The sequence below is a fragment of the Haliotis rubra genome, unplaced genomic scaffold (assembly GCF_003918875.1).
Source record: "Haliotis rubra isolate DU_JTF1 unplaced genomic scaffold, ASM391887v1 Scf638, whole genome shotgun sequence".
Taxonomy (NCBI): Eukaryota; Metazoa; Mollusca; class Gastropoda; order Lepetellida; family Haliotidae; genus Haliotis; species Haliotis rubra.
Genome location: NW_025767344.1, coordinates 453935 through 481925, shown reverse-complemented (window position 1 = coordinate 481925; position 27991 = coordinate 453935). Strand labels below are relative to the sequence as shown.

The window sequence follows — 27991 nt, the reverse complement described above, 5'->3', positions numbered from 1 at the left end:
AACACCTTTCACCTGATGGTATATTCCCCTCATACAAAATTAAAGGTGTATGTGAAAGATGTTTTAGAACAATAACTAGAAACACTCCAACAACGCCCTGTAGTATTTCAATGGCAGATCGGCGATATGTCATACTTTTCACACACCTCAAATACACCCTAACAAAATTTTTTAGTTATAAAACTATCACTTTTACTTGCAAACACCTTTCAACTAAAAGTATATTTCCCTTCTAAAAATTAAACGAATATGTGAAAGAAGTTTTTAGCGATATAATTTAGTCTTTCTTCGCTGTGTACTGAGAACTGAAGCCAGTGAGCTACAACATGCCGACTTGAAACTTTACTACAAATCTTTTGTACTCATACTGACACCAATAACAATTATTTGACTTAAAATGAAGTGACAGAATAGGTCACTTATCTTCTACATGTAGGTTTTCAGTTGTCACAACACTCAGCGTATGTAATCAGCTGTTGAAAATAAACCGGGATCAATCTTAAAAACTACGCTGCCGCCATATTGGCTACATTGGTCACTTTTCATATATATATAGTCTCCCTGTAACAATGAATGCGAAAGTATATTTTGACTATATTCATAATACACACAATTCGTGTATGTTAATGTAATTTGATATGCGTATATCACTTAAAAGAGTTCGCTCGTCACAACGAAGCACCGGGTTCGATTCGCCACACCGATGCAATGTGTGAAGTCTATTTCTGGTGTCCCCCGCCATGATATTGCTGGAATATTGCTAAAAGCGGCGTAAAACCATACTCACTCACTCACAAGAGAGGAATTGGCTTAATACTTTGGAGTAACCTCCCTTTGACAAAATGGCAACGCTGCGTAAACTTTTCCGACCTTCTAAACTGCTGCAGGCGGGGAGGCAGTCGCCATGTCACTCCTCCTACTGTAGTGCATCGGATTCATGGCCAGCTGTACCTGTAAAGGAAGTTCAGCGATTTATAGAAGACTGCATGGCAACTGTTGGAACACGCGCGGACCATGCCACCTCTCTGGCGAACAACTTGGTAACAGCTGATCATAGAGGACATTACAGTCATGGCCTCAACAGACTAGGTGCGCCTTACTGTAATCGGTCTACGCTTAAGGTGGTATCAGGACGTCGCGGAACAGACTCCAGTGGATAAATAGATTTCTATCGATTTGAACAGTTTTTAGTGTATACTACATATAACTCTTGTTTATGTCCAGAAATCAGTGTTGGTGTGAACCAGCGAAAATAGTATTGCTAAATGATTTACTGCCATGTTTGCCTTCAGAAACACATGTGCATCTTTATCGGATCGTGATAAGCCTTCTGAGTTTTTTGCTTGGTTTGTGACTCCGCAAACAATGTCTGTTATAGGATAAAAAGTACATTACATGAGGACAATCCAGAAAAAGACTGAAAAGAACATGAATTACGGTTTGTTTTTGAAATTATACTTAATGGCAGTGCCGCCTATGTTAGCCAATGTATCTGTGTCTACAGAACTATATAATTTGCCCTCAAATATACCTCCGATATCATGTGTTTGGCCTTCATTGTCTTGGCATGTGTACAATTTATTTCAGCAGAGACCATACAATATCTATTATATGGTCTCTGATTTCAGTGTGACTCTTTTGGCAATAAATTATCATTTTGCTTGTGTTGTCTTTTGCCCTGCTGCAGATATGTACATTCATGACATCGAATCAGGAATAACAGTCAGCGACGCTGATCCTAGCATTATCCAGGAGTCGGCCGCCACAGCGCGCGTAGATGTAAACAACGTTCTTGGTCCAGTGGTGGGCAACTTCAGCATGGATCTAAGCCATCCAGAAAGCCATGTCCGCAGGGGTAGGCTTGGTGGCCGCTAAAGGTACCAATACCATCTATACTGGACGTGTCAATATAGAAATCATTGAGTCTTCAAAATTATCCGAAACGCTGATGGATGTTTAAAATATTAAATAATAAATAAATGTTTATAATAGTCAAGCAGCAAAGTCACAAAATAAGAACAATTGTAGTTTTTCGAAATGTTTTCAAAATATAAAACAGGAGGCATTTTGTCTTCATTATTTATTGGGTTTTGATAAACAAATCGTGGCATCTGTGTACATAACTAAAAGTATGATTAGCATGAAGAATGAACGTTAGGTAGGACAGTATATAGATTGTACTTGAGGTTAATAACAACATCATATGCCATGAGTATTTATGTTAGAAAGGAGGAGGGAGAAGAGTGGGAAATCTCATGTGACCATTTGTCTATTTAGGCCTGAAAATCCAACATGCAAATGTAAAAACAATTCTTCTACGTGTTGCAGGGTCCAACCATTTTGGTATTGCAGGCTGGTATTCCATGCTGGCAGCGCAACAGGGCCTCCTTGTGAGTTGAATTTATCCAAACATTTACTAGTATAACATGGTACTTGTTACCCTGTGCGGTGCTGGCTTTATGGGAATATAACAAGGACTGGTCAGCTCCGAGAGGGTATACTGGTCAGAAAAGGGGTATCCATGTTAATCTGTAGTATCTCAGCTAGCTTGCATAATCAAGCCAGCAATGGTTCAGACAACAAATAAACAAGCAATGCACACACTCACACATGCATACAAACATGCACACACTCATCAGAATAATCTAAATTCAATGTTAAACACAATTACACCTCACCTCACCTCACCTCACCTCACCTCACCTCATCCCACCCCACCTCACCTCACCTCACCCCACCCCACCCCAACTCAACTCAACTCAACTCAACTCGCCTGTGTTAAGATGTCAGTCAACTCTTGTAACAGATGTTGACATAATCATAACAGATGTTGTCTAGATAGTGACATTATCCTAAGTGTTACATTTTCAGCTGCAATCACAAGTCTTGCATTACACCAAACGAAAAAACAACATGACTCAATCCCCTGTCATATCTGAAGCGTGATACAGAAGCTCAATAAGCCAGACATGCAAACCCTCTACCTACTATTTGTGTGCTGTAATGTAATTTGAATACCATTTCAATCTATAAGGGAAGATTACGACAGAAATATGCATTATGTCTGAAAGCGTACAATAAATACCCACATCATCATCATCTATAAGGGAAGGCAGTTATATATTATGTGTGAATTAGACTGCTCTTGTGTATTATGTTAAGCATAATTTTAAACATAATGTAATGATGTGTTACTGAGTGCTGTTGTTTGTAATGTTAAATGTATAGTAAGGTCGTTTCTTGCAGGGTATGACCTTCACCAACACGTCTCCCTTGTCTGTACCAACGAGAGCTAGAAAGGTATAGTGGAGACTGGAGAGACGTACCCACACTCCCAGTGACTGTCAATACTTCATAAGGCTCATATTATCTGTACACAAGGAACTTAGTTGTGCACCCCCTGACATATCTCATGATTGAGTGAGCCCTGATCTTTACCCTTTGGAGCATGGCTGAGACATGATTGGTCATTGTGTGTAACAAAGGTATCCTCCTGTGCAGAACCTGGCCCAGTTTGAAGCTGCTTTACATGAGGAATGGAGTAGACTGTCCCTTCAGAGGATCAGGAGGCTGACAGGGGGTATGAGGAGGAGTGTGCTGGCTGTCACATGGAGGTTACACTCGGTATTGACCATGAAGGACAGCATTTTTATTTTTTGTGTTTCTCTTCGCCAGCCTGACCATTCTAATTTTATTGCAGACACCCCAAAAACCTTTTTTGTTCATTCCAACACCGCCGACTCGACCCTAAAATGTACCACCTCTTCATATAAAATGTTTATCTATCTAAAATGTTTTAATCAGTCACTGCCACAAGTCCAAAGAATACGAGACATTGTAATAATAATAATAATAATAAATGAGAATCAAGAACATTAATCGGGATAAATAGAGAATCTCACCCAAGTGTCTTCTGATATCAATTATATCAACTGATATTTGATATCAGAAGACACATGAGGGTGAGATTCTATTTATCATCGAAAATCACTCTTCATTAATTTTCAATGAAAAATGTACATCTCTGAACATGGTACTGTCATTAGACTTGCAGTGCAGCGATGTCATAGCATTGTGACGTCATCAAGTACATGACGTCATAGCTTTGTCAGGGCATTGTCCTGTGGAACACAGTTTTGGATGATAAATTTGTCTCTATTACATTTTAGGTATTGTTTAGTTTGTTTGTTTTTTCTGACCGACCGACCCATGTTCAGAATTTGGTGGCTACATGAAACACATAAAAAGAAATGATGCCCTAAGACACACAAAATGACATTTTTATTGTTCCCATGAACCAATAAATTCAACATAAAACATTCCATGGCCTTGGTTGTACAGACATGGTTCTGTATGAAAATCAGTTGGTTTTTTTAAAATAAGCAATTATCATCATAAAATCAATATGGATTCCAATCATTTTGTAGATTTTAATGAGTCAAAGGATCATACGGGTCAGAAAAAACTGCTCGATTTAAGATATGTTAACCTACTTGCACCAGGTAAAACCTAAGATAAAAACCTAGTTGCACCAGCAAAATTTCAGTTGCAACGTAGTATTTAAAACGTCAGAGGTTTCAGTGCACATAAACATATTTCCGTGATGTAGTACCCATGAAAACATAGCAACACACAGACACAGCTGATCCCTGTTTACAAGAGCTGTCATAGCTGAGATGTGTCTAACGGTAGCAATGTTTCGGTGCCATAGCTATTCAACGTTTAGGATAAAAATGAGCTCGCATAATTATGCTTAGAATGTTAGATTTATTGTTGATTATTTCTCAATAATTGACTTGCACCTGGTGCAAGTTAGACTAATAACTAGGTTGCACTTTGTAATATTGGGTTGCACCAGTGCAAGTAACAAAGCACTAAATTGAGTCCTGAAAACTCATGTTTTTCCATCTTGGTCACCATGAGAAGTTTATGCACATGTTGAAAACCTATCATTGCAATAATACAGGGGGTGCTTCATTAAGTTCCTTGTGTATGTTCCTCCATCAGCAGTGAACACATTGTTTGCTGCAATGCAGCTGCCAGGGCCTAGTTCCAAAGACGAGGCCCTGTGATTGCCAAAACCAATATAAGCTTAGATTACAGATTACAAAAAGAAGATAACATATTATCAAAGTATTCATGAATGTTTAGTGTGTAGTACTGTTGATACAAGTTTTAGTTTTCATCATTCAAAGGTCCAGCTATAATTATGTTGTGTCTTGTATGAAGTAATGATTATATGTTAAGTTTGAAATATTAAAACTATGTTTAGTAGAAAGTATTGATAATATGTTACGTTTGAAATATTTAAACTATGTTTAGTAGGAAGTAATGATAATATGCATGATATGAATCACTAACTCTATATTTAGTGTAAAGTATTGATGCAATGTTTAGTATGAAGATACAGGTTTTGTCATCCCAATGGCTAAGCTATAATTCCCCTAGTGGTAGAGTGTTTTCTGAACAACCTCTCCATGTCCCATGTAACTGTTTGCAGGCCACACTAGGGACAAACCCTCTGTCTCTGGCAGCTCCTGCTCACGATGGTGATGACTTCGTCCTTGACATGGCCACCACCACAGTAGCCCTGGGCAAGGTGAGGGTCCTCTCTTCACACCTTGACTTTCAGTTAGTCAGAAAGATTTCACCGATGAATAATTATATTTCAGTTTTATCAGTTTCGGTGTACAAGTCTGATGTTATACACCCTGCAGTGATAACATCCTTCAGGTGAGGTGAGGTGAAATGGGGTTTAATGTCGTACTTAAGAATATTTCGCTCATATGACGACATGCATGAGTATGTATGTATGGCTGCTCAAGCTCATTGAGATACCATGCGCAGTTAAGCATGAATACCCCACTCAGACACATTATACTGACTCTGAGCCAACCAGTCCTTGTTGTACACATTAATGCCAAGCTACAGGCGGTTACCAACAAGTACCATATTTTAACATCTTTTGGTATGGTGCGGCCCGGGATCGAACCCGCGATCTTCCACTCTCCAGACAGATGCTCTAACCACTACACCACGGAGGCGGTCCAATCCTTCAGGATATATTTCCATAAAGGAGAATCCTGATATTGAAATTTAACCCCAAAAAGGTTTTCATAGGAAATATGTAATGAAAATCTGTCAAAAGGTAAATTGACATACAGGGGTCGTTACTGTTCAATGGTTTTGAAATTTGACTGCCACATCAGCCACTTGGTAACACTTGTCATGACCCATCAGGGTATTGTAGGTTATCTATATTATGTATGCTGTGTGTGTATCATTGACAGCAGTCAGAATCTGGAGAAATTAATGTTTCTCTTATGCAGCCCCATGCAAATGTACTCTCTGAGTAAAACTCATTTTCTCAGAGATTTATGTCATGTTTATCGTTGGCTAAAGTATCTCCTTATTCCTTGAAGGCATCAGTGAATCACGATTTTTGTACCATCAGTGCTGTTAACCCATATGTTGTACGATGTGTGAGTGTAGCAGGGTGTGCAGTCATCAAACATGACATCATGCCTGTTGGAGTTGGCTACTTTTAAGAATTAATGTGACATCCGCATCTCCTCAGATTGAACTCCACGACCGTAAAGGCATTAAGATTCCTAACAGCTGGGGTGTGGACAAGCATGGTCTGGTAAGTCCATCTTACACAGGTTGATCAATATCCTACTGCATCTCCTGTCAAAGGCTGTCAGTCATTACAGCCTCACTTCTCCCAGTCCCAAGATAATATACTCAGCAGCAAAAAAAACTGTCAGTACGAATTCAAAATGAGATAGGCACTGTAATCAAATCAGGACAGAAATGGACAAAATAAGCGGATCAAAACCATTTTTTGTGCACAATATCTTGACACATCAATGAATAACTCAGTACAATTCCAAGACATTACGTGAACGTTTGCAGTCCATTCAGACTCTTGACTTTAGTATCTAGTGTGACCACCATGAGTGGCAATAACTGCAGCTCAGTGTCTATGCATGGAGTGCACCAGTTGATTGATGAAGGCCATTGGCACCTGGAACCACACTCTAAGAAAGGCCTGGCGCAATAAATTGGCTGTGTTCGGCCTTGGTATGACATTATTCAGTCTTCTCTGAATTTCATCCCAAAGATTTTCAACTTGGTTTTTAATCAGGACTAAGGGCTGGCCACTGCATAATGTTGACACCGTTCTACTGTAGGAAGTCACGTGTAGCTCTGGTCCTCTCCCTGGACCGAGGTTCTGGAACACCACAGGACCCACTTTCTGGTCCAGGCCTATTCCACCCCATACCATGATGCTTGCACCTCCCCATGAGTCTCTTTCCATTACACATCGGTCTGAGTAACGCTGGCCATGTCGTCACCATATTCTTGTTCTACCATCTGCAGTTGATACGCAGTACCGACTCTCATCTGTGAACAGAACAGTTCTCCATTGCCTGTATCGCCAGTTTTGGTGTTCACTCCGATGACGAGGGGTGAGGATAGGTCCATGGTAAGGTCTACGGCAATGGAGGTTCCCGCTGTCAAGACGTCGGCCTACTGTATCAGTACTGATTGGTCTTCCGTGAGTTCCTACTGTCTGGCGTGCTGTTTCGGATGCCTGCATGAAGGGATTCTGTACATGCTGTCGCACAACATGGCGGTCTTGTCGTCTTGTGGTCACCCTTGGTCTGCCAGTACGGGGCGATCATTTGTGGTGTTGGTGGCCCGGAAACGTTGCTGCAGTCTGTAGATGGTCCGAACGTTGACCTGGAATTGATTGGCAACGGCTTGTGCAGTGTGGCCAGTTTCAAGTCTTCCTAGCGCCTGGTTCCTTTGAGCTATTGTGAGAAGGACATCCTGCTGACGTTGTTATGTGAATGTTTCAACCACGTTTGGGGGTACATTTTATAGGGTGGTCCTTGTGAACAGCACGTGCAGCATGAGTTGCATGAAAAACATGAAGAACACTGTACCATCTCCGAGATCATGTTGCGTTTTTGAGACCATTTCCTGGGTTTGGGAAGGAATGCCTTTGCTCAGGTAAAGTTGGAGATGTTGTTAAAACTATACAATCAAAACATTAAATGAGTTTACAGTTATCCATTTCTGCGAAGGAAAATTCCAAACTGATGTTTCTTTTGCTGTTGAGTATAGTATACATCATATAGTATCATCAGGTAAATGGCAGGGAGTATTCACCTGATGAAGGAGCAAGCATACACCCCGAAACATTGTGTTATTCACTATAAAGACATTTACATCCATAAACAGAGGCCCAGATAAGCTGCGTGTCCGGGTAAAATACGCATAGAAAATGTCCAATTACGCATTGAAAAATAATTGTTGCGTGCAAATTACGCATTTGAAACGTTAGATACGCAAAAAGTTTAAAACAAATGCGTACGGAATATATTTATAAAAATCGCGTAATGAAAAAGACATCTATTGCTATCAAGTTGTACTGTTAGTATAGGACAAGTGTTGTACTGTCAGTATAGGATGAGTGATTTTTTATGAAATCATTTCCATTATATTTAAGTTGGTTTCGATTCGGTATGACATAAGGCAGAACACACCTGTTTAGTAAACTTACTCAATGACATAATACTTAGGTGAGTAAAATGACTGAAATAAGCACATATTTGAAAGCAGTGGGTAACAGAAGATGAAATACCCACTCAACATTCATTATACCCGCTCCAAAAAAATACAGTGGGTACAGTACCCACATGAGCTAAATCTTATCTGGAGTTCTGCATAAATATTGCTTTTCTTAGGCATTCCACTTCTAAATGCCCTTCAAAGGAACAGAACAGTCTGCAACTCAGTGCTTTACTATCATACAACTTGTTTATACCCCTGTTGCAGCCTCCAGTGACCCGAAGATTGTGATAGAGGTCTGAATCCACCCGAGACTACACCCCACCTGTTTATATTGCAGGAGTCCAATGACCCGAAGACTGTGATAGAGGGTGGGGGCCTGATGATGGTCGGTGGATCAGAACTCACAGGTGCAACTCATAAAGTATTGTTTATATCTCACAGCTTGTGATTAACTGTTTTACCACTAGAGGGATGTATCGTGATGATCAGACAGGTCAACACACATAGTGAAGATATTAAGGGTTATAGTATGTCCTGCCTCACATCCAAGCACATGTGACATATGTGGTTATACCTCAGACAAATGAGTTTGGTCAGTTGACTCTGTCTACCCAGCAGAAAATGGGTACCAAGTGGGATAAGATGGTCATATGACTGTTAACCTTCTAATTACTGAAAGGTAAAGTGTGTTCTGTAGGTCATATATTGGTCAGTGTGTGTTCTCCATCCTGTAGGTGGGTACAAGGGTTACGGTCTGTCCATGCTGGTTGAGGTATTCTGTGGGATCCTAGCAGGGAGCACGTTCGGACCCAGCATAAGAAAATGGCGAAACACTGATACTGTGGCAAACCTGGTAAGTGTGTCCAGGATACGGAAAACGCTTCATTTTTTAATTTGTGACATCAACTGATACACAGCATGCTATGGGAATTCCAGGCCCACGCAGCCTGCGGTATTTTTAAGAGGTGGCCACATGGATCGTGTTCTCAGACTTATTGACAACATCTCATTATTGAAAATTTTACTATAAAATGATTATTTATATACTTATCCTATCTCAAGGTATGCACCTCTCTTCTTCTTCTACGGCCATGTGTCAAAACGTGCTGTAGGCTAAGTTGAATCAAAACTTCCTGGCCTCTGCCCCCACTCCGATAGCAGTACCTGTCAACCATCTCAAAAAGCATGCAGATTGCTCAGATGATCACGTGACAATTTGTGCCTGTCATTCTCGTCTTTGAGCGTCCAGTAATCTGTGAAGTGGGGCAGGTCGGGTGGGTATCCATCCCATCAGATAGGATAAGTATATAAATATACAATTTATAGTAAATTTTCAAATTTTTAAACTTATCCTATCTCATGGTATGCATTATCCCACGGTTGGCTGGTGGGCCACAGATTACCCTGTGTCAGCTCTACTTCCGTGAGGTCGCAAAACACAAGGAGGCCAGGAGAAAGCACCAACTCCCGATATGCTAACTTGTGATGGGTTGCTTCTGATAACCCCTTAGCTTACACAGCACAAAAACTCTAGGGAGTGGGCGGTCCTGAATTAATGTGGTTTTCAGCCACAACTTTTGACAAGCAAAAGGACGCAGTTTGGCAAATAGACCCCGCCTCCCCACGATTTATCAGGTGACCCCAGCGAATTAAAGTCGAATACCTTAATCTGGACAGTCCCTGCTTCAAAACTACCCCCGACAAACACACACTGGAAGGCAGTGAAAGATGGAATAGCCCGGTTGCTCAAGTACAGAAAGCAAAACCGACACGCGGAAGGATTGCTTCTCATCTGCGAGCACGGGTCGATGACAGCTGCTGAGCTAGGACCAGAGGACCGAACTAATCCGTGACCGAGAGATCCCGAAGATAGTGTGAGGCGAAAACATCCCACCATGATTGCCTGAAGGGAACAGTTCCTATGAAGCGCCATGGTGGAAGCTAGGGCCCGAGTTTCATGAGGATTCGCTGTCGAAGGTTGAGGAAGGTCGGCATAGCCATAGGCACGCAGGATAGTGGATCTCATCCAAAACGCCAAAGTGATGCACGAGACTTCCGAGGTGGAGGCAGCAGACAACGGGATGAAGAGTCTCTTGCTCAGTCCTTAGAAGCAGCCAAGTAGACTTTTCCCTCCAAAGGTTTGTAATCCGCTGACATATGATGATTAAGCACAAAAGAAAGATCCAAAGCTGGTGGTCGGAACTTCCGGGATTGGTCAGCAAGTTTATAAGATCTGAGGAGAAACTGGAGCTCAGGAACTGTAGACACCATCACACCTGTGGCTGGCACAATAACAGTGTTAAGAGCAGCCAGGTAAGTAAACAATGTAGAACCCTTAAGTTTCCTGTAGGTTCAAAGTTGTTGGAGGTACTATGCCACCAACTGCGGCGAAACAGTAGTGGGAGAAGCTATACCCTTCGTCCTGCAGTACGCCTCAAACTTCTTCCACTTGTCATCATAGAGTGACCTACTGGAGGTACGATGCGCTGTAGTGATGGCAGTAGCAACACGCTTAGAATATCCCATTGCCCTTATGGAGATGCGCCAAATGTGAAGATGGAGTGTGAGCAGAGACCAATGCAGCTGATTGGAGTGCGGATGCACCAGAAGATCGACATGTTCGGGAAGTGGTACAGGATCTGGATCGGCCAGTTCTTGTAGATCGACGAACCACCCTCTGGCCAGCCAATAGGGCACGACCAAAAGCAGTGTCATCCGCTGAGTCGTGCGCAATTTCAGTAGTATGCATGGAAGTAAGGCCACTGGTGAATACGTGTACACGTTTAGGCCGTCCCAAGGAATGGCTAGAGCGTCGAGACCCCAGGCAAGAGGGTCCGGATCGGAGACACGAACAGAGGCAACTGTAGGTTTAAACGAGTGGCGAACAGATCCACTGTTGAGTCGTTAGCGGAAGGCAGATGGTATGGGACACCTGTGGATGTAGTTTCCACTCTGTCGGGGAGGGATGAAACGGCGACCCTGTCGACCCGATCCAGTTGATTCACCATACTACTGCTGCATTGTCCGACCAGACCATGAGAGAGGTCGATCGTAGAATCTCTTGCCAGTGAGTGATGGAAAGAATCACTGCCCTGAGCTCTAGAATGTTGATGTGGTAAGCGCGATCTGCGAGAGACCACCGCCTTGCCATCTGCTGATCAAGAAGGTGAGCCCCGACCCCGTGTAGAGATGCGTCCACCTACAGGTGGTGAGTCGGGACGAACGGCCTCAAGCAGACTCCACCGCAGATGTTCAACTCTTCCATCCACCAGAGGAGATGGGGATGGAACGCCGGAGGTAACGTGATCAGGGAAAGCGGGTTGACGACCCTGATGTGTGGAGCCAGGAATAACTGCAAAGCTTGAAGCTGAAAGCCCCTTAGGCTAACGTCAAGAGACCCAACAGCTCCTGCCATTGACGAAGAGTCCTGGGTTGAGACTACGCAAGGGGAACTAATCGCCGAATCTTGTAGAAACGGTCCCTCGGCACAAACAGTCTGTTCAGCTCTGTGTCGAACACCGCCTCGATAAACTGCAGGCGGCGGCGTGAAGGGACTATCTCCAACTTCTCCATGTTGACAAGCCAGCCTAACTGGTGAAGTAGCAGCATCGTGAACCCCATGTGACGAATGAGTGCACGGTCGTTCTGAGCCTGAAGTTTCTAAGTTTCGAACAGTATCTCCTTGCAATGGAGGAAGCTGGTGATGGGCTTCGTCACCCGTGTAAATTGCCCGAAGAAATTCCAAACGGGAGCACCGCCACTGATAGTGGGTGCCCTCGAAGGCGAAACGAAGAAACTTACGATGGTCCGGGAAGATCGGGATGTGAACATACGCATCCTGAATGCCGAGACTGACCATGTAATCCCCCAGTTTGATGATAGTCTTGAGTAGAGCCACCAACACCAAACGGAACTGAGGCAGTGGATTGGAGGAACATATCGTTGAAGGTGAGTCTCAATTTGTCGGAATCCTTCCTCTGAACAAGAAAGATTGGAGAGTAAAACCCTGGGATTCGATCTCAAGTTTCTGAAGAAGCATAGCAATGGTGGATCACAGCACAGTCGTGTGACGAGCAGGATACATCCTGTGCCCCGGAAATAATGTGAGAGGAGAGTTGCCAATGACCAGAAGTTGAAACCCCTTGGACAGAGTGGAGAGAACGTAAGTGTCGTCCAAGATGGTCCAATTGAGGGCATAAATCCCAGGTCTTCCGCCTACTTGGGAAGCCTTGATAGGTACAATTGGAGGCGGAAGGACCCAATCGTGCTCTGACGTCTGCAAGTCACTGCTTCTGGGTCCTCTGAGTGGAGGACCAATCGCAACCGGAAGCTGGTCTAGAAGTGAACGACCGGCGCTGACGGTTGGAACGCCGTCTGGTCGAACCTCTTCCTCGAAAAGAAGTAGGAGGTCCTGAACGAAGATCTGGTTTGGTCAGCACATAGCTAGCTGGCCGCCGTTGACGCAATGAATCTTTAACTTGAAACCACTGAAATTTCAATAACTTCACAGAGACCTGCAAATGAGCATCCTGCCCAACCTTTGTGGCTATATCTCTTATAGCCCCGTTAAAGAGTAAGACAGACATAGCCACAGCTTCAGTCGCCGTCAAAACCAAGTTGAGGGGAGCTAAGATCCTCCGAATGGCGCCATCCAGGTGCGACAACTCATGGTCCTCAACCAGAAAAGAAGAATAGGCTCTCTGATTAGATCCCAAAAGCGTGACGTCATCATCCACAGAAGGAGAGACAATCAACGTAGAAAAGCCATGAACATGGGAAGCCGCCAAGTTAATGCGGGGTGCCGCAAACCCATCTTTAACCTGCCTTAAGTTGTCAACTGCCGCAAGGTGAGTAATGCAGGGACGAGTTGGGAAGGTGATAGAACTGAAATCACCCGGTTTCATATCAAAGCTTGTCAACAAGTCCAAAGGTGAACTGCTACGAGGTAGTCGAAGGTTATCAGCAATCCAAACCAGTAACTGAGTTGTGTCGACTGCATCAATGTTACAACTGAAGCCGAAGTGCCATCTGAAGTAGGAGAGGGTGTAACCGAGTGAGGAGCTTCATCCACGGAATGAAGTGGAACGGTCGGAGAGCCTGCTGGCTGAACAGTCGAGGATGGAGCTGGGACTTGCTGACGTAACACCGAGGCCACAGCATGAACGATGGCATCAAAATCAAGAGGTCAAGATGCAGAACCCTCAGACGACGGATCCCAAGAAACCCGGTAAAATAGGCCTAGCCGAGGTGATAGACTTAGTCCCCGAAGTAGGAGGCAAAGTAGAACCAGAGGCTGGCATGGGTGGATGACCTGGCAAAGGCGGCAACATGGAACCAAGAGAAAACGGTACACTGGAAGCAAGCGGCGCTCCGACAGTAACTGCCGAACCGAGATCAAGTGGTGCATTGGAAGTAAACAGCGCTCCGACAGTAAGCTCCGAACGGGGAGCAAGCGGCGCATAGAAAGCAAGTGGCGCTCCGACAGTAAAGGCCCAACCGGCGTATAGAAAGCATGCAGCGCTCCGGAGGTAAGCAGCACACTGGAATTAGGCAGTGATCCATAGACAGGTGGTACGGCATACGAGTCAGATGTAGAAAGCGCCATACTGGAACTCAACGCCATACTTATGGACATCACAGGGGGGTACAAGAGCGACGAACCGGGACAAAGTGCCGAACTGGAAACAAGCGGTGCATGGGTAGAAAGTGTAGTGCCAATCACCGTGCTGGAAAGCGCTGAACAGAATGTATTCGCCGCTTGAGAGTGAATGCTGGGCATTAATCCAAGCGCCGCACTGGAAAAATCGTTTTGTAGGATCACCAGGGTTCTGAGAAATCGTCACCAGGGTAGACGGATAAGACTGGCCAGAAGAAGTAGTTAAAACTACAACTCTAGGCAATCTTGAATCACAATTGGACTGGACAGCTGCGACGAAATAAATAGGGATTCTCACTCAGATGAGAATCTGAAGCATCATCTTTACTTCTTTACTCGGAGGCGGGGACTTAGACCGCCGAACAGGTGTCTTCGTACGACGTTCAGAATTCGAATGTTTAGATGAGGAAGGACCTTCCGAGGGTTTACGGCGATCCCTGTCAGTCAAACGTTGGGAAGCCACCCGCCGATCATCAAGTTGATCACAATAGGTACAACGGTGCAAACAGTCGCAACATCCCAAACAATCCACACACAACGCATGTGGGTTCACAGCAGAAAAGTGACTATTACACTTCAACGAGATTTACCCATATTGAACACAGACAAAATCTCACTAAGAATCAGCACACGTCCACACGACGTAGCGACAAGAAAGAGAATGACAGGCACAGATCGTCACGTGATCATCTGAGCGATCTGCACGCTTATTGAGATGATTGACAGGTACTGCTATCGGAGTGGGGGCAGAGGTCAGGTGGTCAGAGGCCAGGAAGTTTTGATTCAACTTAGCCTACAGCACGTTTCCACACATGGTCGTAAAAGAAGAAGAGAGGTGCATACCGTGAGATAGGATAAGTTTAAAAATTAACAACTATGAAAACACAGTCAGATGTCTTAAGAATTATATATACATAATTATGTATTATGTATTTGTAGATGATGCTTTTTATTTTGTATTATTTGAATCCTATTTAGGGACAGTGCTTCATTGCCATCGACCCTGATTGTTTTGCACCTGGTTTCCATGACAGAATGTCAGCTTTGGTGAACACGTATCGGACACTAGAGCCGGTATGTTTATCAGTAGAATTCATGGTGGAAAGGGGATCTGGGATCAGCAGGGTTCTGAGGATGAACAGGGATCTGGGGCAAAGCAAATTTGGAGGAGGAGCTGGGTTTGGTGAAGGCAAAATTTGGAGGAAGAGCAAGGATTTGGGGAAGAAAAGTGTTTGGGGGAAACGCAGGTTTAAGGGGGAAGAACAAGTTTCAGAAGTAGGAAGAGCAGGGGAAGGAAGAGATGTATTCGGGGGATTAAACAGGGAAGAAGAAGAGCAGGGTTCATAGAAAAAAGAAACTGCCGGGTACAGGGGAAGAAAGAGATGGTTTCAGGGGAAAGAGCCGGGATGTGGGGAAAAGCATGGTTTGAAAAGGGCAGGGTTTGGAGATAGAGCAGGACTGAGGAGAAGGGCAGGTTCAGAAAAGACATTTCAGCTGGCATCCCTGTTCAACAAACATTTGCAGGCCGAGGGAGAGACTGAGGTTCTGGTTGCTGGGGACCCTGAGAGGAAACACATCGAGCTGTGTACCCGCAGGGGAGGAATACCGTACCATCCGAATCAGATACAGTTCGGGGTATGTAACATACAGTATTGTGTGTAATCCTTGTGTTCAATCCTTGAATACTTACCTAAAGCCCATGTTTTGAATATGTTCAGCAAATATACAATGTAGCAAATCCAAGGTCCACTACCACTGGCATCTTCAGAAATACCAGATAAACAAAAGCTGTAGTTAGGGACCGTTCATAATTTATGGTTTGGGAGGGTGATGATGATTTTTATGGAGAAGCATGTACAATGTGAATGACCCACCCCCTAAAATTCATGTACAAAATAAGTAACCCCCCTGCATGTCATATACAAAATCAATGACCCCTCCCCTTCCCATAATTTCTAAGCATAATAATAAAATATTTTTATGTACAAAATTGCTGACCCCCAGTAAATGTACAAAATTGTTGACCCCTAGCTCCCCAGAACAAAATGGGTGACACCCCCCTTTAAAATCATCATCACCCCCTAGCCATAAATTATGAACGGTCCCTTAACAGTGAGTGAATATTATTTTATGCCACAGTGAGCAATATCCCAGCTCTCTCATGGCAGCCTGTAAGGAATGGTAAATGAACGTGAACAAGTTTCCATGCTGCGAGGAAGAACTACATACAATCAGTTAGATCAGCCATTGCCAACCCGTTTGAGCAAGTGATGCGATGTCCCTGTCAGTATCAGTGTTTGCCATGTTTTCAAATAACTTGCGTGACATCCATGTATCATTATTTCAGATTGATCTGTCCAACAAACTAGGTGTGAAACAAATGCAGACAGTGTAGTCACTCGAAGCATACTCTGATGTGAACTCCAGCATGAACATCGGAGTATGGCCATGTTTCTGGGTATTGTGGGGATAAGCCAGAGCAGATTAATGTACAGTGAATGAAGTGAAGGTCATCGTAATGCTCAACTGAACTCACCTGATATGTGCTCACCTACATAAACAACTTTCAGTTTTATTTGTTCATGAGGGAAATGTTTTGTATGGTATAGAAACCGACAGTACCAAGTTTTTAGGTTTGTTTTTTTGCCAGTGTACTTTTTAAATGTCCAGTTTCCACCATTGCCAAACTAGCCTGGAATTTCCCACTTATGTTTTGACTGGAGTAACAAGTTTTTTTGTATAGTCCAGTTATAATCACTTAATGAAATTGACATCTGGTTCACAATCTGCCTTGAAGATTTCTGTAGAAAGCATGCTTTGTAAATCTTGCAAATTTCAGGCAGAAATTTTCCAAAGCATGTTTTTAATCAAGGTACACAAGTAAGTTGATGCACTTCACAAGGTAAGACCTGTGTTGTTACATAACAGATGTTGATAATTGATGAGATTATGTTAACGGGGTGCCACCATTTGCTTTAACCATGGGACATAACTGTGATATAAAGTGAATTCTGATTGGTCAATAGGAGGGATATAAGTGACATAAATCATATTAGTCACAGGTGGCACTATGAGCTACAAAATTCCAGCCTAGTTTCAGCCAACTGTTGGAATTTTTACAGTAAATGTACTCACTTACTCAGGAAGATGCTAAATGTTTTGTTGTATCTTCACAAAAAGAATGTATATACCACTGCCGTCCTGATGTTTACATCTTTGTTCCGGCCATTGTGAGTCACTACTGAACGATATGAATGTTTTTATGACCATTTCTTTGGTGCAAGAAAGTAACATTGTTGACAAATCACTGCAAGAGCAGGAATGTGTGAAATATGTTTATGATTGTTTTTGAAACTTGATAGACAGGGTGAGCTGGCTCAGATCTTAGCTTACATAATAAACAGCTTTATTTCTTTATTTTGAGTTCAAGATATACAAAAGTTATGTGTCTGTTTTTACATGTGTATAGTAGACTGAATTCAGTATCTTACAACACAAGATATCTGAAGTCCCACAAGCCCCTTCAGGAACTCACTGCAGGTGACCTCGCCTTCTGAGATGTTCCATCCCCATGGTTTGAAATAAGGTTTGAATCCCCCTATGGGTACAGTGTGTGAAGCCCATTTCTGGTGTCCCATGCCATGTTACTGATGGAATATTGCTAAATTTTGCTAAAACCACACTCACTCACTCACCTTTCCAAGCCAAGTGGGCTGTCAGGGGAAAGTATTACACCCTGTCAGCCTAATGGTAAAGGTAGAAATGGTGACTTCCTATTTGTCTCATCCCAAAAACAAGTGGTGAATTTGTACCAATAGGACGTGGGCAAGGAGGAAGACCCTATAGAAATGTCTTGTTTGATGATATGCTGATTGTTAACATTATTTGTTTGCATTCTTCAAAATATTAGGGGTTGTTCCTGTCAGTGCGTTCACCACTCTAAAACAGTGAAGCCAAAACATACGTTAATAGTTTATTACAAAGGTTCTTGTTCTCTTCATCACTTCCTGGTGATTATCACTCCTGCATTTTTCTGCCTTTGGTGGTACTGTGGTGACTGTGTGCTAGGACTGCATGGAGTATGGCAAACACTGACAGGACGACGGTAGTCACACCTTCATACAACAACTTGGGGGAGAAGACCGTCCACACAAACAGGTGGTACCTCTCAATGGTCACAAGCACACAATACACAGACAGTGGGAGACCTCGGGACATCAATATGGTCACTGCAGCCTCCTGGTGACGAACCTTCAGTCTGAAAATAGAGAACACAGAATCAGCATGCCTCACCCAATGTACTCAATACAACTTGAAAGTTTACATTTACTTATGTTGTGAACAGACAGACATATGTATCATTAAAACAAATCAAGGAATGAGATAGGTTTGGTATATATTTTGCGTGGACAATATAGACAATTGGGTAGCCTAGCCTTAAGCATTAGCAGTGTTCACGAATAGCGTCTGACCCTCTGACAAATCCGGCAGATTTGCCAACGGTCCGATAGAAGTCTACAATCTGCCGGACCCAGTGTCTGACTGTATATTTCACAATGACTTTGACTGAAGTTGTTATATGTGACATGTAACACTTGTTTGCTGTTTATAAATATTATATGTTTGTTAATAATTTCAGTGCAAATTATAAGAAATGTTAAATCTGAAATGTGTGTTTTATTCTATGGGTCCTGTGAATTTTCAATGGGTCAGACAGACATCTGAAACTTACAGGACCCAATGTCCTGTTACTTTGAAACACCATTCGTGAACACTGGCATTAGCCCATCACATCAAAGACCCATGTTTGATTTCCCACATAGGTACAATATGTGATCCCCAATTCGAGTGTATCCAGCCATTGCTGGTTCAAAGGTTCACTCTATTTTTTCATATAATGAACCAATAAAAATAATAAATTCAGTACTGCACAGACATCATAGTCATTATTGTGTTTTGAATGTTAACATTATGATAGAAGATGGTTACTTGTTGGTTTTGGAAATGTCGTCTAAGTTGCCGTCCACCATGCTGATGTATTTGAGGAGTGAGATCATCCAGAAGATTGGTCCAGCATAAGTGGAGAGACACATCAACAAACCAATGAGAAGAGGGTTGTAGTCCTGGAGACCAACGTAGCCAGCAGCCACGTCCACTGTGGACAGGCTGTTGGAGTTGCCCTGGGGATGCACAGATACATTCCTCTACAGACAGGTCAGACTTACCAGTAGTGTGGTACTGGTTCGAATGTTTAGGTTAATCACTAGTTTGAACACAAATGACAAAAATATAAGTGAATAATTAAAGCAATTTTTCACAGTATATCCATATTCTGCATGACATCATATTAAATGGCAAGCTCTTAAAGGTTATTTTAGTTTTTCATCATGAGTAGTGTTGAAGTGAAAGCCAACAGATAAAAAAAGGTATCCATTGGGGTTATCTGTAAATAAATATGCAAATGTAACAAGTCAAGTAGGTACTACTTTCTGTGTCAAAAAATATATAAGGCATTTGTCTGATCACATCCAAGCAATCCCATTCAACTGACACAGCATACAAAAGGGGATAGACTGAGGCCTTTCACAAGTTTAGAAAACCTTAAGAAAGAGTGAGTGAGTTTAGTTTTACACCGCACTCAGCAATATTCCAGCTATATGGCGCGGCAGTCTGTAAGTAATCGAGTCTGGACCAGACAATCCAGTTATCAACAGCATGAGCATCGATGTGCGCAATGGGAACCGATGACATGTGGCAACCAAGTCAGCGAGCGTGACCACCCGATCCCGTTAGTCGCCTCTTACGACAAGCATGGGTTACTGACGATCAATATTTTAACCAGGACCTTCACGGAATTGCAAAGAGATTTAGCAAGGACAGTCAGGACATCGTTTAATCGAATCAATTAATTAAAGAGCAAGACATCTGACAAACCTGGAAGAAGAAAGCAGCCTGTCCCATCCACAAACAGTACAGAGTCAGGAATGCAGGACGCAGCTTGACAACTGAGATCATGTGACTGGACACCAGGCCCTCTACTGCAGCTGCCATGGCAACCATGGCTGAATTGTGTGGTCGTAGCAACAGCATCATGACCAACAGCCATATTGTCTGTAAGCCTGACCACAGGTAAGCTGTCTGGTACCCAGGATCCTCTCGCTGACTCTTCCATTGCCATAGCAACAGGATAAGCGTTAGGAGAAGGATCAAGTATGTCACCTGGGCTTCTGGGACTCCTCTGGGAACAGCCAATGTGTAAAAGTTTATGTTAATGTGGGTATGTCCTTACATTAAGTGTCAGTTCAGTCTTAAGATAAATGTTTGGACATTCCTATGTTAACATTGGTCTATTCCTATGGTAAAAGGTTGGTTAATTCTAATGTTAAATGTTGTTACATTCCCAGGTAGAATATCTGAAATAGCTTCACTATGCCTGCATAACACCATGACAATAAACACACAACATTAAACTATGGTAATAACAGAACCAAAGTGCCAGATAACTTTAGTTCATTATAACCATATCTAACAGGCGGGGACCAAAAAGGAAACGGTTCCTAATATCAATCAGTTCATTTTATGGTTGTTCATTATAAATGTCATAACTGTACATCACAGTGGGATTCAGATGGACAGTGAAGCAAAACTCATTTGATTTCTTAACATTGCATGATCATGCAAGCATCGTTTTGGATTAAGCAATACTTGGAATCAGTACACAGCTGCTCAGTGACATTTAAGTGTAGTTTACTGAAAATCCTATATGCTGATCAAGTGGCATACTATGTCCAAGAAATACACAAATTTTGGAATGTTAAAACCTTTTTGGCTACTTATATAATGATATAAGTACATAAAAATAATAGCTCTCTTACTTGGTCACCCCAGAGTATACACCTGGGAACACAATCACACCTGTAGCCGCTTTAGAGCAGTAGGCAGATATCACAGCAAAAATACTGCAAGATGATTGGATAAGACATGATGAACGCCATCTGGTGATAACAAGACACAACATAGAGATGACCACTACAGTTGATAGAGCAGACTTGTTCTCCGGTCTGAAACAACAGACAATGAATGATGAAAATATACGTTTTACATCCCACCTGTTTTGATTCCTCACATGCACTACCTCAACCAGTAATGGCTATCTGGATACATATAAGTTATATCTATTTTGTTGAGTTTATAATACCACTGTATTACCATTCTGTACCTATGGTTATTTCTCTTCCATTATATCCCTGTTATTTGTTTTATCCCTTGACATGTGCAAGCAGTAATGAGTGAGAGATAGGTGTAAAATGCCTGTTTTGCATTTGATCATATTCAAATCCAACTAAGAAAAGCATATGGCATCCTCAAAAAGTGAAATATCGAAGTATGCATTCTTGTAATTATACTGTTCGCCCCAGTGTGTCCGGTCGAGATCTCACCTGACAAGCCAGTCCCCAATGTCAGGAACAGTTCGCCATTTGTCTCCCGTCTGATTCCATCTCCTCAATATCCGGCACAGCATCAGCACAACAAACATGGCTGCCACTGATGTCACCGACGTCCACCATGTAATACTTGATGTACCACTGTCTAACTTCTCACTCTGATTGGACATCTCATGGTAAGATGTGTCTTTGTGAAGCTTATGAACATTCAGACTGTCTGTGGTTTGTTCATATCTATCACGAGCACCAGTTCTCCCTCCCTTTTGATTCACTGATTGAGAGCAGACGACACATATGAGATTACAGATGATGACAGCGTGCAGGGTGGTGATATAGAAGTACCAGGTCTGATGTTCTTCCTCCACAAAACTGCTGGACAGCAGGCTAAGAGTGTGCAGTACTGACCCTCCCATAAACACCCACCCAACCCATGACATCCTCAAACACTGAAACAAGTGAGAAAGCTATACAGACCATTATACTAGTACAACAGTAACATCATAAATTATCTTCCCACAAAGTAAATTTCCAGGTTTATTACTATATATTAGACATCAAAGAGATAGAGAGTACATGCCATTAGATTACAACTGGAATATTTTCGCTTAAAATACCAGTGTGGACCAGGCAAACCAGGGGCTGACTGCAGGTTTGGCCTCAACTGAACACAGCCAGAAAGGTCACACGTGTATCAGCATGAATTTGTGTTCTGGAACCATCTATCCTTGGCTAAAAACAATTCAAACCAACCACCATTTCAAAGATTCAGTACCTTACTTGGAAATCTAAGGGAGAAGAGTCAAGTGATTAAGTTTACAGTACAATACAATTTATTGGTATCTTCAAGTACATAAAATATAAGGGATGTGGTGTATGGCAGTGCATGGTGAAGATAGTCGTACATATTCAACTTACCATAATTCGGCCTCTGTATCTGACCAAGAACATAACCAGGAACAGTGTTGCCATGACAACAGCCATCATTGTGATTAGCTGAATTGGAAGGAGGAGGATACTGGTTGTACACAGGAAGTCACTGCGGAGCTGACTTGTACACATGGTCATGTGACCCAGCACAACAGGGATGCAGCAAATGAGACAAACTGCTATTCTATTGGTTGAAAGTTTCAATGTTGACATGTCTGACACTGACAACAAGAGCAGGAATAACAGTATCTGGAAGGAGAAACAATTCACCAGCAATCAGAATCCAACGTTCTACATTAGCTTGTACTTGGTAGACTATACAAATGTAACCGGGTTGTACTGATTTGCTAGTAACAACATAATAACTCCTGACAACTTATACATGATATGTACTATCTCAATACGTTGTTTCTCTATTTTAAAACACTTCCATGTTATACTTCTAGTTTGTCACTACCAGTGCTATGACATGCATTTACTGACTGATATGCCTTCTGATTGAGATTTAGCTGAATCCAGTTGCAGTTCCTAACGAAGGTTCTCAAGTTCATGTGGACAGTAGAACTACAACCAGACTGACTTGTTATTCCACCCACCAGACTGACTTGTTATTCCACCTACCAGACTGATCAATACAATGCCCACTGCCATCCCATACAGGTCATAGTGTGTGGAGGTTTCGCTGACCCTTGACCTCATCTCCTGCACAGCGTTCCCATAATCCTTCACCAGACGATTACCAAGCATCTCCCAGGATACTGTTGACAAGTTTGCACTTTTGGTCTTGAGCCAATCAGAGTGTCTGATCATCACTTGCCGATAACGACGATATCCAGTTTCTGGGTTATAATCATGATGATCATAAAGAAAAGACTGTAATTCAGGTGGATTATTTCTTAATGTTAATCTTGCAGCATCTGTAAACTGAACTAAACTACAACTATATTTAATAGTCCACAGTATTTTGTCCATGTATGATTTAGATATGTTTTGGAAAACACTTTTCCTTTGTTATTACTTTCTTCTATTTTCACCCTGCTAGCTGCTGTAACATAAACCTGGAATTGTGTTCTTACATCAAGTGCTTTCTAACTTATGGGTGAGTGAGTATGGTTTTATGCCACTTTAAGCAATATTCCAGCAATATCACGGCGGGGGGACACCAGAAATGGGCTTCACACATTGTACCCATGTGGGGAATCGAACCCGGGTCTTCAGCGTGACAAGCGGACGTCTAACTTATGAGGTAGACCATGCTGCAACATTCACAAAAATGTAATTTTCTGATTAAAATTGATATTTTGTACTTATCCTGACTCATGAGGTTAGCCCGCCCAACCTCCCCTCATGGCACTCTGGATTTCCCTGCAAATCCAAGTGTCGGGTTCGAACATGCGGAGAGAGTGACAAGCATGGCCGATCATGTGACCAACTTTTCGCGCCAAAAGATGGGGGAAAGGGAGACTACTGGGGTGAGTGATTTTACGTCCACTTTTTTGAAGGGAGCTTCAAAAGGGGATTCAAGTGTTCCCCTATAGTTCGCAAGAAGAAGAAGACAAGCAATTAAGCATGAGTCAGGATAAGGAAAAATGTCATTTCTTCAGTTGGTTTAGTCTTGATTGTTTCATTATTGGCATGATTATCTTTTGGGATGCTGAAGTCTGTGATGTTCAATTTATGAAAACGATTCCTCATCTGACAACAAAAGTTCAATAATTTAGCTGAATCTGACAATAACTGATGAGCCAGAGGCAAGAAGAGAGTTATTCTATCTAAATGGATAAAGATGCAGAATATCTCTAATCTAATGCCTACCAGCTGTAAAGGATGTCCCCATGTGATTAAGGCAATCACTTAAAGTGTCAGCCAACAATATCTGTAACTTGAGGTAAGTGTGTTAACAGATGAGTATGATTTCAGTATTTAATGACAGTACTGAGTGTTTACCTTTCTCCACATCAGCTACATTCTGCTCAAGTAAGACTGCCACCTGGTGGGCATTGAGCTGCATCAGTCGGACCTTGTCCTCGAGGCTGTAACCAACCAGAGTTGGGGCAACGATCTCCCCCAGGCTATTTTTAGGTATGGGTATTCCCATGAGGGCAGCCAGAGTGGGGGCAACATCGATCTGCATGATGCTTCCTGCACTAGCCAGGTTCAATCCTGGAATAGTAACAGCAAGTATTAGAAGTAAATGAGTTGTGTTTTACATCAGATATGAGTTTCACACATTGAATCCATGATGGAAATTGGCTTAGGACACTTTAGAGCATGTTAACCATGAACTACCCGTACCAAACTGCAAGCAAAATATTGAGATTTGAGAACACATGAAGTATATCAAATGTTGCAACGGTTGGGAATCATTATGCTTATGTGATGACATCTGAACATAACATCACATCACAAAGAAACAAAAACTGCCTCCAAAATTATTAACTCCTGTCCAAAATACTTTCAGCTTGATGAAATTCATCTTTCATTATAAGTTTGTGTTGTTGTCAATCATATATTGCTGTAATTCACAATGTTTATTGACACATCATAATACTGTGTATGACACTAGTTGACAGTTATCTGTTGTTCTGATGACAAAATGCCACTTGACTGAATGAAGCATCTAAAGGCAATACCTACCAGGTACAGTGTCATTGAGACTGGCTACACCTACCAGGTACAGTGTCATCAAGGCTGGTTACACCTACCTGGTACAACGTCATGGAGACTGCCCACATCTACTTGGTACAACATCATGAAGAATGGCTTTACTTACCTGGTACAACATCATGAAGAATGGCTTTACTTACCTGGTACAACATCATGGAGGCTTGGACTGAGGAAGATGACAGGAACAGTTGTCTCCCCTGGTGATGCCCCACCATGGCCGCCCTGATCACTCATGCCATGATCTCCACACACCATCATCAGACTTGTCAAGTCCCTCTCTTCCGACTGGAAACAATCACAGTTTATATGACAGCTTGTCAACTTCATGTTCACAGGAAAACCAGAAAGGATGTCTATCTTTGAAGTTGACCATTTGATGAAAGTACAGGTACAGTGCTGAAAAACCTAGAAACTTACTCCAAATGAAATGATTACAGCTTCTTGCATGTCTTTGGGTTGCATCTCTGCTCAGCAAATTGCAGCACTTTAGATAATTCTATACTCTCATATCATGATAGGTCAAACATGGACCTACCCATTGCCTCATCGCTTGATACAACTTCTGCAGAATGTTGTCCATCTCGAACAGTTTGGGACTGATAAGGGGACTCCTTGGGCCATCGAGATGACCGATGTGGTCCAGTCCGAGGTAGTGGAGGATCATGACATCCCAGTCATCAAGAGTTATCTCCTCTGGGAGGTGGCGGGTCACCATCACATCAACCTAAACAAAATACACATTTCTTAATCTTTCAATACTAACAAGGGTAAAAACGTCACAGAGAAATGACACCCCACATTTTCTGGTATCAGTAAACAAACATGTACAGTGTAATCACTTAGTTAAAGTGGATGTCTTTCACAATTTTCAATGCAATTTACTGTTTGTTCTGTATAACTGGTACAATATTCTACTACAACAATGACATGTGGGAGCAAGACAATTATTTCCACCCATGTTGGCCAGGTTACCAAAGCTTTTAGATACATAGTGAACATGATCATCATCATAGGATATGAGAGATTGACCTTCTATTCTAATGTGGGGCTACCACAACATCAACATGATGAAAACCTAATACAGATGATGAGTAGTCTACCTCAGTATAATCTGTGACAAAGAAGGACGTTGTGCCATCGGTCCTGTCAAAGTGATCTGGGAACAGCTTCATCCATGTATCATCACCATAAAACACTATCTCCTTTCCTGCTCTCTTCAGCTGCGAGATGATGTTGTCCTCATCCAGGGAACTTGAACCAAAGTTCAGAACAACATCGACAAATCCTGGGATGCCACCAGTTGTTAGTGCCTAAAAAAAATTGATTGTTTGCAATCTGAAGCCTCATTTCGACTTCAACATCAATATGATCTTCCAATTTCCAAATTTTCATTTGTACTGTATCCTTAGTATATTTATTACATTAATCATAAGTCCCCATCATGTCTAACCCGGCGAGGTGGGGTGGCTTGTGGTTAAAGTGTTCACTCGTCACACCGAGACCCGGTTCAATTTCCCCACATGGGTACAAATACTACAATGTGTGAAGCCCATTTCTGGTGTCTCCCCATCCCCCTAGTGATATTGCTGGAACATTGCTAACAAGCAGCATAAAACTAAACTCACGCACTCACTCAAGTCTATCCACCATGATTACCATATAAGGGTCCATATCTCAAAAGATGACTGTCAGTTTGCCATGATAAGAATACATGTAATGTCTCAATTTAACTAATTTTACTTACATCGACAATAAAATGGACAGGAGTGCCCTTTTTTTCGTATTATTTTAGTCATGCTGAGTATGTAGAGTTAACCATCTTTATGTTATTTGTGGTCTTGTTTTGTTTTTGAAAAATACTTTTGCAAATGTTGCTGACATATTTTAACGTTGCCATGCATAATGTAAGTGTTAGATAATTTACAAATAAGCCTGACCTTGCTTCAAGTTGTCATTGGCCAACAAGACGGCAGTCTACTAGGCACTGTAACTGCTAATACTAATAGGCTCCAGTCATGTTGCATACCATTACAATCCAAATGGTTAATTTGGGGTCTTGGGATAGGTTACCCCATCTCTATCAAAAGCAGATGGGTCCCTATTGGGAACATGTACCCTGAATAATAACAGGTGATGATGAGATCAATATAAATTTCCTACCACAACAACATTACGTACCATACTAAATCCATACAATTATCAGAAACCTGTTGTAATGTGGCCACCTGGCATTTGAAAAACGACGAACTGCAATGTTATCAATTGGAATTTGGAAAAGAGCATCCCGTCTGTATAGTACATACTCTCCAATTTTGAGTTGTGAACGTTGAACATGTTGAATACCTTTATTCGAGGTAGTGTAACAGTTGGTGGGTGGGCCTTTGCAGTGAAAGACAGCACATGATGATCTCTTATCAATTCCTTCAGGAACGGCATATACGTTTGAGAAGCAAGAACAAAGTCCGCCCTCAATGCATCAATAACAACTACGATAAGTCTGTCGTAGCGTCCACTTGGTACTGAATTAACGGTATCTCCAGGCACGACTGGGGAATCCTCCAGTTTGGCAAAACCTTTCAGTCCTTGTTTCAGAGGGAAAAATCCTTTCAGAAATATCGAAAAGACAAAAGCTGTACCAACGCCAAACCAATTACAAAATACTCTTTCTTTTCCATTGTCTAATAAATCAAACAAAAATCAGCGATAGCGTCAT

General features: G+C 42.2%; 2 protein-coding genes across 2 annotated transcripts; one reads left to right on the top strand and one right to left on the bottom strand.

Annotated features, from left to right (window-relative positions):
- Positions 1–834: 834 nt before the first annotated feature.
- Positions 835–17668, top strand: LOC124256739 (uncharacterized oxidoreductase YjmC-like). Its single transcript, XM_046690702.1, is given in 12 exon segments — positions 835–1089; positions 1688–1827; positions 1829–1877; positions 2329–2390; positions 3247–3300; positions 5501–5599; positions 6578–6643; positions 8921–8990; positions 9318–9436; positions 15218–15313; positions 15764–15874; positions 16587–17668. Coding segments are annotated over 12 exon segments (1161 nt in total). The 5' UTR covers positions 835–842; the 3' UTR covers positions 16635–17668.
- Positions 17669–18199: 531 nt separating this feature from the next.
- On the bottom strand, positions 18200–27969 carry LOC124256735 (GPI ethanolamine phosphate transferase 2-like; the record flags this gene model as incomplete). Its single annotated transcript, XM_046690698.1, has 12 exons — positions 18200–18497; positions 19229–19419; positions 20174–20477; positions 21115–21300; positions 21679–22130; positions 22600–22860; positions 23233–23450; positions 24559–24774; positions 25419–25563; positions 25814–26002; positions 26379–26588; positions 27622–27969. Coding segments are annotated over 12 exons (2961 nt in total), but the record flags the coding sequence as incomplete, so codon positions are not given.
- Positions 27970–27991: the final 22 nt, after the last annotated feature.